The sequence below is a fragment of the Octodon degus genome, unplaced genomic scaffold, assembly GCF_000260255.1.
Source record: "Octodon degus isolate 3935 unplaced genomic scaffold, OctDeg1.0 scaffold00092, whole genome shotgun sequence".
Taxonomy (NCBI): domain Eukaryota; kingdom Metazoa; phylum Chordata; class Mammalia; order Rodentia; family Octodontidae; genus Octodon; species Octodon degus.
This window is the reverse complement of record NW_004524668.1, coordinates 62,398-75,940: the sequence shown is the minus strand read 5'-3', so window position 1 is coordinate 75,940 and position 13,543 is coordinate 62,398. Positions and strand designations below refer to the sequence as shown.

Below are 13,543 nucleotides of genomic sequence, written 5' to 3'. Positions count from 1 at the left end.
CCGCCGGGAGGGGGGCTCTCGAGGCTATCCAGGAGCCTGGGTGACTAAAAGGGTGGGGTTGAGGGGTGCAGCTCTGTCTAGAGTGTCAGGTGTTTTCCTGCTTTGAGGGTTTTGCTGCTCTGGAAACTCCCATGACTGGGTCGCCATCTGGAACATGGTGTCCCTAAGGTCTCCCAACCCCATCCTTCAGCTTGGTCTCTGGCCCCTGGATGACTCAGTCCTCCCTGGAGACTGTCACTGTTGGGCATTCAGAATAGGTGTCCTTTGGGAGGCAGGGTGCCCTTGATGCTGGAGGTGCAGGGGGCCTGAAAAGGAAGGCAGGAGGGAAGCAGTCCAGCCCAGGGTCAGACACAGTTGCAGGGGGAGGACAGTGAGGAAAGCTGCAGTTGAGCAGCCTTCCAAGGTAGGGAGCGCTCCCAGAGCCTGCGCAGCTGGGCAGAGTGGCACCTTTGCAAATGCAGCTTCAGCACCCAGGGTACTAACTGCCTTGGCATCACTCTGCCTGTGGGGTGGGCACTACTGAACTCGGGGGAGACTGCACCGACATCCAATTCAGAGCACATCCCCACCCCCTGCTGTAACAGCGGTCCAGTCAATGAGGCAGAAATCCCAGACCCGCTTTGCACTGGCTGGGTGATTTAGCCTCTCTGAGCCTCACTTTTTTCATATATAAAAACAGAGAAGACCAAACAACTGCTCCGGGAGGGGTGGAAGGGCTTGGCACATAGGGAAGCCCAGGACCAAGGTTCCTGGGGCCTGCAGGGATTGCAGGACAGATGTGTGGCTCCTGGAGGCTAGCGGTATGCAGCACAGTCATCAGCTGTCCTCCCTGCCGCCTGCCTCTTCCAGGCCAACACTGATGACTTCCCAGTCACCTTGAAAGGCTGAAGGACCCCTGACCTAGATCACAGGCAATTCCAGTAATAGCTCTGGAAAGACATTTACGAAGAAGCTCAAAGAAGAAAGGAAGGGACCAGATCCTCCTCCTGCTGCCATGGCCTGGCCAGTCAGGACAGACTCTATGCTGCCCTGGGCAGGTTCAAAGCCCACCTGGCAGCCTTTGGCCACAGATGTCCCCTTGTTCCAGGATGACAGTGAAAGTAACCACTCTCCAGCAACCAACAGGTGCTTGGCCAGGTGACCAAATCTTTGGCTCTGTCCTCACAACAGCCCTGTGAAGTAGGTGTTCCATTCTTAGTCTTCAGATAAGAGTGGAGAGGCCAACCAGCCTAAGGACCCTTGCCCATAAAGCAGAAATGGACATTAAGCAAGACAGAAATTCAGCGCAGGACTCCTTGCTAACTGGGCATGCTGCCGCTGTGAGATAGGCCAGGTCTCCCATCTTGCTTCTTGTAAACACAAGGCAGCTCCTAAATCAGTAATGTTCATACACAAAATCCCAGAAGCCAGGATTTTCCCTCCTCTGGGCTATGCCCTTTGTCCCCTGATTCTGACAATATCAGGCCATCCAGGCAATAGAGCCAGGTCAATCATGTCTAACTCCAGGCTCTACAACCTCCTGGAACACTATCGGGGTGCAACAAGTGGTCCTGGGACCATGAAGTTGTTTTGGCCAGACCCCAGCTGCAGTCAGTTCCCTCAAACTGCATCAAGGGTATCTGTATGTTAGCCCAGCTTCCTAGCCTGGGGGGAGACAAGGAAGGAGGAAACCAGCCAGGTTGTTACCCGGTAAGAAGCTTCTCTCTCCAGGAAAAGGTAGCACTGGCCTGAAGCCAAGGTGACTAAGTCACAGGCAGACCTCAGGTGCCCTGGCTCCACATTTCAGGGGAACTGTGTGAGTGCAGGGGTCCTCATAACACCAACTCCCATGGCCTCCTCAAACCTGATTGGCAGAGGGAGGGGCCTCTGTTCCAGGGCAGCCAGGATGCAGGTGGGAAAGGCAGGCCAGTAGGGAAACTTTTAAGCCAGTCTCCTCTTTGTTCCCCAGGCTATGCCTCAGTGACTTTCCTACTGTGGGTGTCAGGGTGGCACCAGCTGGGGATCAGACCCAAACATAGCCCTGTGGGGACTGGCCTAGAGGTGGAGGAGAGAGGTCACACTGGCAGGAAACCTGCCTGGTTGCCACCCTAGAGCTGGCTGTGGGCAGTTGGGCAAGGTCAGCAAGAGCCCACTCCTGCAGGGGACAAAGCTCCACACTGAACCTAGACCAGAGAGGGGCAAGGTAGGCAGAGTCCTGGCTGGGTCTGCAGGACACTTGGTCTGGCCATCTGCAGGTCCTGGTCGAGCCTCAGTTGGTGCCTGGCCAGGATGCTAGTCTGAGGGGCTTTGGCATGCCTGACAGTCCTTCATGTCTTCGGAGTAGTTCTCAATCTGGATGGTCATAGTGTGGAAGTGGAACTTCCCCTGGAGCCGGGTGCTGGCCACCTTCAGCACAGCCTGGGCATCTGCATTCTGAGCTAGGGCAAGAGATACAAGGTAGGTGAGGCAGACCAGAGACCTATTCACTCAAGCTTGATGTTTTGGAACTATCAGGAGCCCAGTTCTTCTGCCTACCCCCAGAAGATCGGGGTATGGGACCATGACCATGAAGAAGCCCCCAGAAGCTGGACAGTAGCATGCTCCTGTAACCCCAGCACTTGAGAAACTGAGGCAGGAAGATCCTAAGTGTGAGTTTTGCCTGAACAACTCATCGAGACCTTATCTCATAATAAAAAAAGGGATGAAGACATAGCTCAGTGGTGGAGCTACTGTGGGTTTGATCTTCAGTACCACAAAAGAAGAAGCCCTCAGATTTCTCTCTTGCACCGGGCAAACCCTCAAAGCCCATACCTGGCCCTGGCCTAAAAGAACAGGGAAAGCACCAGCCTCAAGAGGCCAGGAATCCACCTTTTTCTGCACTTATTTGCTGCAAGAGACTTGTTTGCCTAGGCAAGGGACTTGACCACCACCACCCCCAGCTTCAGTTTCTTCTTGGCTAAACAAGATCATGACAAGCAAATGAAGTAATATGGTCCAAGTGCAGGCTCAGGGCAGGGACTCTGCAAGACCCACAGGGGTGGCCTCTGGCCTTTGGCTGCCTCGTCCCCTCACCCTGCCCCAGTCCCAACCACTCACCAATGGCAATGTGGACAGACAGCATGGGATGAGCCATGGTCAGCGCCCAGATGTGCAGGCTGTGCAAGGCCTCCACGCCCTCCACTGACAGCAGCAGGTCCTGCACGGCAGTGAAGTTTATGCCCTTGGGAGTCCCTGAAGACAGCAGTGACAGGGGATGAAGGGTGCTGCTCTGCCTCTAACACTGTTCCTCTGAGAAATCTTCTTGGCCAGCAGGTCTGATGTTGCCTCGCTTTCCCTACTCCCCATGCACCCTACTGTGTTCTCTTCATAGTTAATACCATCTGGAAATTCTCCTTGGACCGTTTATGTGTCTTCTACACTCAGATGGAAACCTTACAAGAGCAAGTGCTTCACCACGGTACCCTCAGGGTCTAGCACAGTGCCTGCCTCAATACGTGCTCAGTAAGTTTATTTTCTTTTCTTTTTTTTTTTTGTGGAACCGGGTATTGAACTCAGGTCCTTGTGCTTGCCAGGGAAGCGCTTATTCCACTGAGCTATCTCCCCGGCCCCTAGTAAGTTCATTTTAAATGGAAGGAAGAAAAAAAAGAAAGAACAGAACCTGAGAGTCTCTGTACCTGCCTGAGGTATCATCACATTTTCTTTTTATTTTTTATGTATTTGGTACAGAGTCTACGGGGTCTCGCTACATAGATCGGACTCGTAGTGATCCTCCTGTTTCCAGCCTCCCAAGCACTGGGATTATAGGTGCACACCACCACGCCCAGTCTCAATTGCTATCTCAGTATGCCCTGGGAGAGGGGCTGGCACAGCAAGCCAGGGATCGAACCCCAGTTCCTGTGTCTGCCAAAGAAGCTGCGTTAGTCCACTGAGCTATCTGGCCCGCCCTTACATCACACTTTTCTCTAAGTCTGTCATCTTATTGGAGAAAAAGCTCTGACCCACAGCCAAACACTCCCACCAACCCCAGACCCACAGCACCTGAAGTCACTACAAACTGAGCTTGATCGCGCAGTCCCCCATGACATGGCCCAAGCCTCAATGCACGAGAAAGCCAGGGTGAAGGACAGTGGTAGTCAGGCAGATCCTTCACCCTGAAAGCCTCTCCTCCTGGGCCCTGAGAGGCTGCCAGAAAGGCTGGGGAGGACTCAGTAGCTTCATCCCAGCCCAACTGTCCTTTTCTGAGCCTCCGCCATTTCCTGTGCTGTGGGAAACACAATCTCAGCCACTCTTCTTGGGAAGGTAGCAGGTACTGGGGACGGGCAGGTGGTCAGGCTGGAGCTCCTGGTGCCACAGAGGCCACCTGATTAGACAGGCAAGACACACTCCTGCAGAGGAGGAGGCCCCCTTGGGGCTACTGATAGGCAGAGGGACTTTCCAGGAAGTGACACATCTGAGGGCCCAGTTCTAGGCCAAGGTTAACTGGGGACTCTAGAGGTTTCCATCCCATGCTGGCTCCAGGACCTGGCTCCCCACAGTGTGTTGGGCTTACACACACACACACACACACACACACACACACACATTTTTTTTTTTTTTTTTTTTTTTTTTTTTGTCAGAACCCAGGATTGAACTCAGGGCCTTGTGCTTGCCAGGCAAGCGCTTATTCTACTGAGCTATCTCCCTCGCCCAGATTACATTTTTGAGAGCCAACAACTGAAATGAAGCCCACATGCCAGGCATGTGGTGTACACCTATAATCCCAACACTTGGGAGGCTGAGGCAGGAGGATCACTGCGAGGTCAAGACCAGCCTGGGCTACAAAGTGAGCTCAAGGCCAGCCTGAACTGCATAGTAAGCCCCTGTCTCAAAAAGACAAACCAAACCAAAATGAAGCCCATAGCCCAGCTCACCTTCCATCAATACCAGGATCACATCTCTGAGGATAGTCAAGGTTGTACCCAGGACCAGGATGGAGAAGATGAAGGTGCAGATGGGGTCCACATACTTGTACTCTGGCTATAGGAAAAGGGCAAGGCGGACCTGGGCTTCACCAGCCATCACCTTGGCTCCCTCTTCTGCCCAATACTGTCAGGGAGTGGGGTTCTCTCTGCAAGGTGGGCAGAAGCCTCACCCTAGCCTGTCTCCTACTTTCTACTCTTTATTTCACGTTTGAAAGAACAGACAGGACAGACCACGGTTCAGGATGTGGCCCAGGCCCTCCCTGCCCTTCCTTGTCTGAGGGGCTGAGACATGAACAGAGCTAAAGGAATCTTAGCATTTGACCTAACACCCCCATTTTATAGATGGGGAAATTGAGGTTCAATGTGAGCAGGGAACTCACTGGACATTATACAGCTTCAAACTCAATGCCTGACTCTCCATAAGACCTCCCTGCCTCTATGTGATGGACAGTGTCCTGACTTTGACAACGCATAATCCTGGCTTTGAATCTGGCTTACCAGTTGTGTCAGTTCCTAAACCCTTCTGAGCTGTTCAAAACATGACCACCTACCCTTTGGGACAGTTGTGAGGAACAGAAATGCTGATACTTGGTAAGTATTAGATAGATATACCCTTCTCTCTCCATCCTTTTGCCCAGAACTGGAATTTGGAGGGTGCCCAATGCAGAGAAGAGCCCAAAATAATCTACATTCCCTTGTCCCACCCTCCCAGCTCTGTCCCTAGCTCTTCACCTTGAAGTATAAAATATAGGCTGCCACCAGGACACCCAAGCTCTGTAGAAAGTCTCCAACCACATGAACGAAGGCAGCTCGGACACTGGGGTTCTGCTGCTGCTGGCTGGTGTCCTCATGACTGTGCCCACTGCCATGGCTGTGCCCGTGGCCAGACTGGTAAAGGATCAACCCCATTCTGCAGAAGTGGAGGCAAAGCCCAGGGGGTTACTGAGACAGCAGGAGCAGCTTCAAAAATCCACAAGACAGAAGACACCATAGGGCTGACCTCCCTGTGGAGGCAAAAATCTCAAGGCCCTTAGGTTCTGTGATTTCTTAGGTCAAGAAAAGAGCCTGATCCACAGGCCTTGATTCAGAACCATGGGAGAAAGGACGCAACTCCAAGGGCAGACTGAGTCTGGGAAGAACAATGGCAGAGCAGGAAGGCGGTGTGAAGGCCATCTAGTTCACCCTGTTATGTCACAGGTAGGGGGACTGAGGCCACTAAGCAAGAGAGACAGAAGGCTCATGTTCAAGACATCACTGCCTGCACTGAGACCAGTTTCAGCCACATCAGCTTGAAAAAGGACATGGGTTAGGCCCCCAGGGACAGCTATACTTATCCCTCCCCACTGCAGGTACGAAGGCTTCAAGGTTATTTGGACACGTTTGGGGACATGGATAGAGTTGATGTCAACCCTGATTTATAGCCCCTAAAGGCCTTGGCCCAATACTTGAGGCAGGACCCAGGTATCCCAGATGCCAGAGCTCAAAGTATTAGGAAAAGTTTGTCCCTGTTCTGTGCTGAACTGTGGCACGGCCTTCCAATGACAGCAAAGTATGCCTGGGGGACATGCCAAGGGAACAGAGGCCACACTCACATGATGTTCACAGCCACGGCAGAACCCGACGTGATGAGCATGGCGCCTCCTTTGATCTCATAGTCCCCAGTGATGAGTCTTTCCACAGCCAGGTACACCAGCACCCCAGTCACAACCCAGATGGACAGCACAGACAGCAGGGCTCCCAGGATCTCTGGGGAAGACCCGAGCACCAGCACCACAGTGAGCCTGGGGTCCAGTGGTTTGGGGCCTCCCAATTCGTGGTCTCCTCCCTGCTGCAAAGTTAGGGCTTGGGTCCCATCAGGTTCCGCTGAAGGTGTGGCTGGCATGGTTACACCATACCCTAGGACTCATATGTGTGATTGACGAAGTCTTCAAGGTCAACCTTGTTTGTCTTACATGAGCAGAAAGTGACTTCTTACTATAAATACATATATATATATATATATATATATATATATATATACTTTTTGATCAGCTGGCAAACAAGCATTTGAGGAAGGGGGAGGCTGGGCCATCTCCCAGTAGAGGAAAATGACAGCGCAGCCCCAGAGTGAACAGATGGAGTTTAAGGTCTGTGTCTTCCAGCAGCCTTGGCTGATCTCTCCCTCCCCCAAGAGCTGATGCGTGGAGTTACTAGAGTTCTAATGCTACTGTCATGTGTTCTTGTTTCTTTGTTTGTTCAGGCTGGCCTTGAGCTCACTTTGTAGCCCAGGCTGGTCTTGAACTAGCAACAATTCACAAAGATTCTCCTGCTGCAGCCTCTGAGAACTGGGATTAACAGACCTGAGGCACCACGCCCAGTTTGTCATGTGTTCTTGAAGTTCTTTAGCCACTGCATTCTTAGGAAGGTGACCTTTGCTTCTCTGCAGAATCAGAGCTCCTGGGTGACAGGGACCATTGCTGCCCCATCAGATCAAGTTCCCAGAGAACTGAGGCCATGGCTGACACCCTCTTCCCCCACCCTCTTCCTAGCTTCAGTCAGGGCTGACCGTCCTGGGCACCCTAAGAACCTCTTTTCTGATTCTCTCTCTCTCTCTCTCTCTCTCTCTCTCTCTCTCTCTCTCTCTCTCTGCCTCATCTTTAGCCCACTAGGTGTCCTTACCAGCTCGCTGCCAGCCAAAGTTCATGGTCTTCGTGGCTGGTCGGGAGGACATCCAGAGGGAAAAGAGGCTGATGAACATGCTGACAAAGTCAGTGAGCAGGTGGGCTGCATCAGTCATGATGGCCAGGCTGTGTGCCAGGTACCCACCTGCAGGGACAGGACCAGAACCAGGGCCTTCTCAGTTCCCTATAGATCCAACTCCCCAGAGAGCCCACGGGCTCTGGAAAAAGACACACTGGGTTCAAGATCTTACAGTCTCTGAGCCTCAACTTTCAGTCTGTGACATGAGTTCACAACATCTACTTGGAGGGAAATGTTAAAATCAAATGCAAATACAGGCTGGAAAACATTAACAGGAACTCAGTAAATCTAGAAATTTGGGGCTTCCCTTACCTACCCGCTCTGTGTGCTCTTTAGCAGGTTACTTAACTTTAATATAGCTCAATTTCACTGTCTGTAAAATAAGGAGAAGGAGCTGGGTGCATGCCCGTAATCCCAGCTTCTCGTGAGACTAAACGTTGGAGCCCAGACTGGGCAGCTTAGTTAAGACTCTGTCTCAAAATACAAGTCAAAATAAATGAATAAATATGGCTGGAGGTGTAGCTCAGAGTGAAAGTTCTGGGTTGAACCCCCAGTATGGGAAGGAAAATAACACAATTTTGATAGCATAAACTAGCTGTGAGACTTGTATGAGATAATGTATCTACGCAGGGCTTAGCATGACGGCTCAATAAATGCGGCTATTGGTATTCGTATTTCTAGAACTACCCAGGCTCTCCATGCACTCATTTCATTTAATTAGCACAAAATTTCTTACCGATGATTTCCCCGATCATGAACAACAGGCAGACAGCAGAGGCCACGTACAGCTGGCGACGGGCCTGCTCCTTCTTGGGGTCATAGTGACTGCTTGGATCCTTCTGGGCATGGCAGTAATGGTTGCTCTGGGTAGCCAGCTCAACAGCCTGGAAGTCCAGGCCAGGCTGGAGCTGAGAGAGCCAGCCAGCCTTGTGCTGCCACAAAGATCCTGTGTATGACCTGGCGGGAGAGGGGTGGGGGGGACTTGGCTGGGAGATAGGGGCAAAGACAGCTGACCCCAGCACCGTCTCTCCGTGGGCCCTTGGTGCTCCCATGTGTTCACTGGAAAGAAGAGCTAAGAATACGTCAAGCTCAGGGGCCCAGTAGAGGGACCATAAGGTGAGAAGCCCTTGTTCAGGGGGTCGGCTGCTGGAAGAATGGGAGTCTAGGGGCCTTGGAGCCGGGCCGGGCCCTTCTCCCTTGTCCCTTTCAAGGACTAGAAGAGGAGTCTTTGGGAACTGGTCTAGAGGCACTGTCCAGTAGAGCGTGGAGAAAGAACACAGCTGAGGCTCAAGGTGAAGCGCGGATCTTCCCTCCGGCTCCCTTGGAGCACACGGCATACCCTGGGCTGCTCGGGGGGCAAAGGGCTGGCCTGTGGGCGGGACTCCAGACATTGTCCCCTATCCCACTGCAGTAAACTGGAGTCAGAATCTGTGTTCCGCAGCACAAAGGCAGGGATGGTTCCTGGTGCTTGGGGACCGCGGCCAATTTCCCCTTCCCCGGCCTCACCCCATCCCTCTGGCGTGGTCCCAGTTCAGGCTGCAGCCAAATCCAGCCACAGCGAGGATGGGGTGGGTCGGATGTCGCCCCAGGGCTTGCCTTCCCCGGCTCCCGTCTTACCCAGCTCCACGCCTGCCGTCCAACAGGTGCTGCCTCTCAGTGGCCTCCATGCCACCCCGCACGTCCCCGCCTCCCCGCCGAAAGCGGCCTGGACTAACTGCAGTGAGGGCCGCGCTGTCCCGGGCGCTCCAGCTCTGCGTCTCCGCGCTCCACGTGTGCACGCCACCCGCTGCGCCCCGCGCCCGCCCGTTTTATCCCGGCCACCCCGTGTGAAGCTGCCCGCCACGCGTCGTGTGCAAAAGCCCGCCGGGAGGGAGGAGGGTGGCCGGCTGCAAAGGGCGTCGCGGTGCTGCCCCCCGCTGCACCCCCACCTGCGGGTGCCCAGCTAGGGGCCGTGAGCAGCCAAGCCGCCTGCAAGGAAAATCCAAACAGCTTTTGCGCCCACTTTCTCCCCGCGGGGTAGGCCAAGTCCCAGCGAAGTTACAGGACCTTGATTTCTACAGAACCTTGGTTTCTCGGTTACCCTGAGGGTAGGAATGCGGCCCCTTGCCTCGGGATAGCGACTCCTGCGGCTAGGGCAGGGCATCACGCCTCAGACTAGAAGCTGTTCTGGGCTGCTAGGTTCACCTCCTCCCAGCTGGGAAACTTCTGAACCAGCTGGTGCCTTTCCCTCTGGCTGGGAGTGGGTGGAGTTGCCTCCCTTCGGCTGGGGCGGCCTCTCCTTAAGACGGTTGGGGTAGCCCACAACTTCGCCACTGAAGCAGCGCCCGTTCCTCCTTCCTGTGCACTCTGACTAAAATCTGGAGTGGCTGGCTTTTTTTATTCTGAGATACAATAAAAGTTACTAAATTACCCAGGTTGGATTCCAATTTGTGGCCCTCGGGGCTCAGTGTCCCTGAAAGCTGGGATTGGAGGCAGGCACCACCAGGCCTTCCGAGAGTGGCTAGCTTTATCTCCACCCCTATAAGACATAGTGTGGTGCTTCATTAACAGCTGCCAGCCATCCATCCAGAGCTGACAGCATCACCACCACCACACACATTTCTCCCATGCCCTGAAGCAGTGCAAGGGGCACTAGAAAGCTCTACTGGCAAACATCTGGAGCAGCAGAAAAATCTGGCACCTGCAGAAGGTGCCAGGTGTGGTGGTACAGATGGAAGAAGCTGGCCTATGCCCGATTGGCAGCTTGGTGCCTCCTGAAGGGGTGTCCCACCACCCAGCCTCCACATGCTGGCCTCTAACCCGATGTCTGTGTAGAAGGCTAGTGACATTCCCTGGGCAGTCACTCCATGAGCTCCAGTGCCCTTGGTTTGGAAGGTATGGCCTACAACAGGAAAAAAAAATATGTAGTGCTGGAAGGATAGCCTCATGGTAGAGCTGTGAAACTATGAGATCAAGCTCCAGCACCACAAGGAGGAGGAGGACGAGAGGAGAGAAAAAGAAGTTGGGTGTTGGGGCACAGTTTATAATCCCAGCACTGGGGAGGTGGAGGCACAAGAATCGCTGTGAGTTCAGCCTGTGCTAAATGCAAGACCCTGCCTCAAAACAAAACAAAACAGAAAAAGTGAGGCCAGCACCCCTGGGGACAGGGAGGAGCTCTTTCAGTCTGTCCCCCTATGGGAGTCAGCTTGTAAGGGGCAGGGAGCAAGGACTGGGACTCGCTGGAAGTATCTGCTTTGCTTGGGTTCCTGCTCTTCCTTTCCACCTCCTCTGGACTTTGACGATGGGAAATCGCAGACTTCATGCATTTTTTAAAAAAAATTCTTTCTTTTTTTTTTCTTTTCTTTTGGTACCAAGTACCAAACTCAAGGCTTTGCACATGCTAAGCATTCACTCTACCACTGAGCTACAACCTCAGCCAAGACTTTCTAGTTTCCTTGAGGTTTAGGCAAAGGACCAGCAAGCTTGGTCTGGAAAAGATGCTAAAATGCAGGTTACAAGTTCCTGCACTGGGCCAACTAAATCTGAATCTCTGGACATGGAACCTGCATATTCTCAAGATTGGGGTGAGAGGGCTGGGGAGATGGCTCAGTGGAATAAGTGCTTCCCTGGCAAGCACAAGGGCCTGAGTTCAATCCCTGGTTCCACCAAAAAGAAAAAAAAAAGATTGAGGTGAGAGGGGGGCTTGCCTAGTAAAGTTTGAGGACCTCTCTAGAAACTCTTTTTTTTTTTTTTTTTTTTGTGGAACCGAGGTTTTGAACTCAGGCCCTTGTGCTTGCCAGGTAAGCGCTTATTCTACCGAGCCATTTCCCCGGCCCCATCTCTGGAAACTCTTGTAGGTCATCTCACACTGGTAGTCATCTGTCTTCCTGGACAGTGGGGGGTGAAGTGGGTACATTTTACATTTAGCCTTTTACAGATGCTCTGAGCATTTATCTAATTAAATTAAATAAATTAGATTGAAATAAATAGAAGACTATAGGGTTGCTCACCTAATTAGATGACAGTGAGGCAAGTGCTGTGCATGGCAGTTTCTGCTGCACCATTGAAGATATAGGTTGTAGAGTGTGTGTGTGTGTGTGTGTGTGTGTGTGTATTTTGAGACAGGGTCTTACTAGGTAGTTCAGACTAACCCTGAACTTGAGGCAATCTTCCTGCCTCAACTTCCCAGTGCTGGGATTACAGAATTGTACAACCATACCTGATGAGGTTACAGTTTCAAAGTGCCCTTTTTTTCATGTTCCTGTCTTACAACCTATTTGAGGTCAAACTATGCTTTATACAAATATGCGTTCTTCATCTAAACTTAGATGGAGTTGGTCAAATGAAGGAACATCTGGGTTATGCCTTTTTTAAAGTAGTTTTCCTATGAATTGTTTGCATGTTGTTGTTGAAATGTGGAGCTGTAACTCTTCATGGCTGCGGACAGTCAACAATATGCACTTAAAAGTTGCACTATTGCAAAATGGGTGTACTATCCAGGTATTGGACCAGAAACTTTTTTTGTACTGCTGGTCTTGTACCAGAAACATTTTCTTTTATTGTTACTCTCTTTTTAAACTTTGTTTAACCACTAAAAAAAAAAAAATCCGCTTATGGCACAATTTGCCTCAAGTCCATTCCAAGTTGTGTATTTGTTTTCCAATAAAAAATTATAATTTGCCCCCCAAAAATATGTATTCTTATAAAGCTCCATTCCTTTCCATAGCAAGCACATTGTAAATTCTTAATAAATGCAGATATAAAAAATAAATGCAGGTATACAAGTTAGATTCCACTGCATGTATTCATTTTATAAAAGCTCTTGTGGTAGATTTCCACTAAATCCATACTGTCAGCTATGTAGAGTAATACTGCATTTGGTTTTTGTCCACTATTCCTGGCTCATAACTCCCTCCTTAAGGCAAACTATAAAAATTAGAATTTTTCTTCCCTAAAGAGGTCACAGAAACTCTAATTTCCCCCACCTTTATCTGTAGTAACTGGCCATGAAGAAACTCTCTGAGGTCCTTCTTTGTCTGATAGTAGTTCACATTTCATTTTACTCCAGAGGAGGAGCCCTGCCCATACTTGGGGGGAAGAGATGGTACAACCTCAGGACCAAAAGGAACCTGGACAGATAGGCCCTGCTGAATTTCCCATCCTGCCTGTTTGCATTAGGCCACACCCCTTGTGTTATCCATACTTTAATCCTGTTTTTGCAATGAAATCTCCATAAAAGTTCCAAAGAACAGGATAATCAAACATACAGAGGCTCCCAGAGGCTGATGTACCCCAATGCATGGAGGCTGGGGACCCCTGCCTATAAAACTTGCCCTGTCCCCTGCTCCATCTATATCCTCTATAATGTCTGTTCTAATAAACAAGTAAGATAAGTTAGCATTTTCCTCCTTAAAGTCGAGCTGAATTGAAGGGCATCCAGCTGACATCCGCTGCAGAATTAATTATTTGCTTGGTGCACACACCTGGGGTCTGAAACATGTTCAGGTTGGTTTTCTCTGCTATATTTTTTTTTTTTTTTTTTTGCGGGGGGAACTGGGGATTGAACTCAGGCCCTTGCCCTTGCTAGGCAAGCACCTATTCTACTGAGCCATCTCCCCAGGCCCCAAAGAGTGGAATAAGGTTTGTTTTTTTTTTGCTCCGAATGCCTTCAGGGTTGGTTTGGCTGGCTGGAGTGTTGTGGGGATCAAACTACAGCAACCTGAGGCTAACAGCTTTGTGGAAGCAGCCACTTAAACAACTGAGCTAAGGCCAGGCCCCCTCTGCTGTATTCTTGAAATGCATTTTGTTTTGTTTTGGTTTTGGTCTCCTTGAAACAGGATCTCTCTATGCAGTTCAGGCTGGCCTTGAGCGTACTTTGTAGCCCA

The 13,543-nt window shown here is 51.2% G+C and overlaps 1 protein-coding gene across 3 annotated transcripts; it reads right to left on the bottom strand.

Annotated features, from left to right (window-relative positions):
* Positions 1-48: 48 nt before the first annotated feature.
* On the bottom strand, positions 49-11,707 carry Slc30a2 (solute carrier family 30 member 2). 3 transcript variants are annotated; one of them, XM_004637581.2, is made up of 9 exons: positions 11,669-11,707; positions 9,297-10,060; positions 8,416-8,636; positions 7,599-7,745; positions 6,533-6,686; positions 5,673-5,850; positions 4,890-4,995; positions 3,076-3,210; positions 49-2,417 (listed from the first exon to the last, which is right to left on the bottom strand). In XM_004637581.2, the coding sequence occupies exons 2-9, from the start codon at positions 9,344-9,346 to the stop codon at positions 2,272-2,274; spliced, it is 1,137 nt and encodes a 378-aa protein (XP_004637638.1). In that variant the 5' UTR covers positions 9,347-10,060; positions 11,669-11,707; the 3' UTR covers positions 49-2,271. The 3 variants fall into 3 exon arrangements, with proteins under 3 accessions (XP_004637638.1, XP_023578198.1, XP_023578199.1); XM_023722430.1 differs by having other exon boundaries at positions 8,416-9,647; positions 9,743-10,060; positions 11,669-11,699; XM_023722431.1 differs by having other exon boundaries at positions 49-2,412; positions 8,416-10,060.
* Between the last annotated feature and the right edge of the window lie 1,836 nt (positions 11,708-13,543).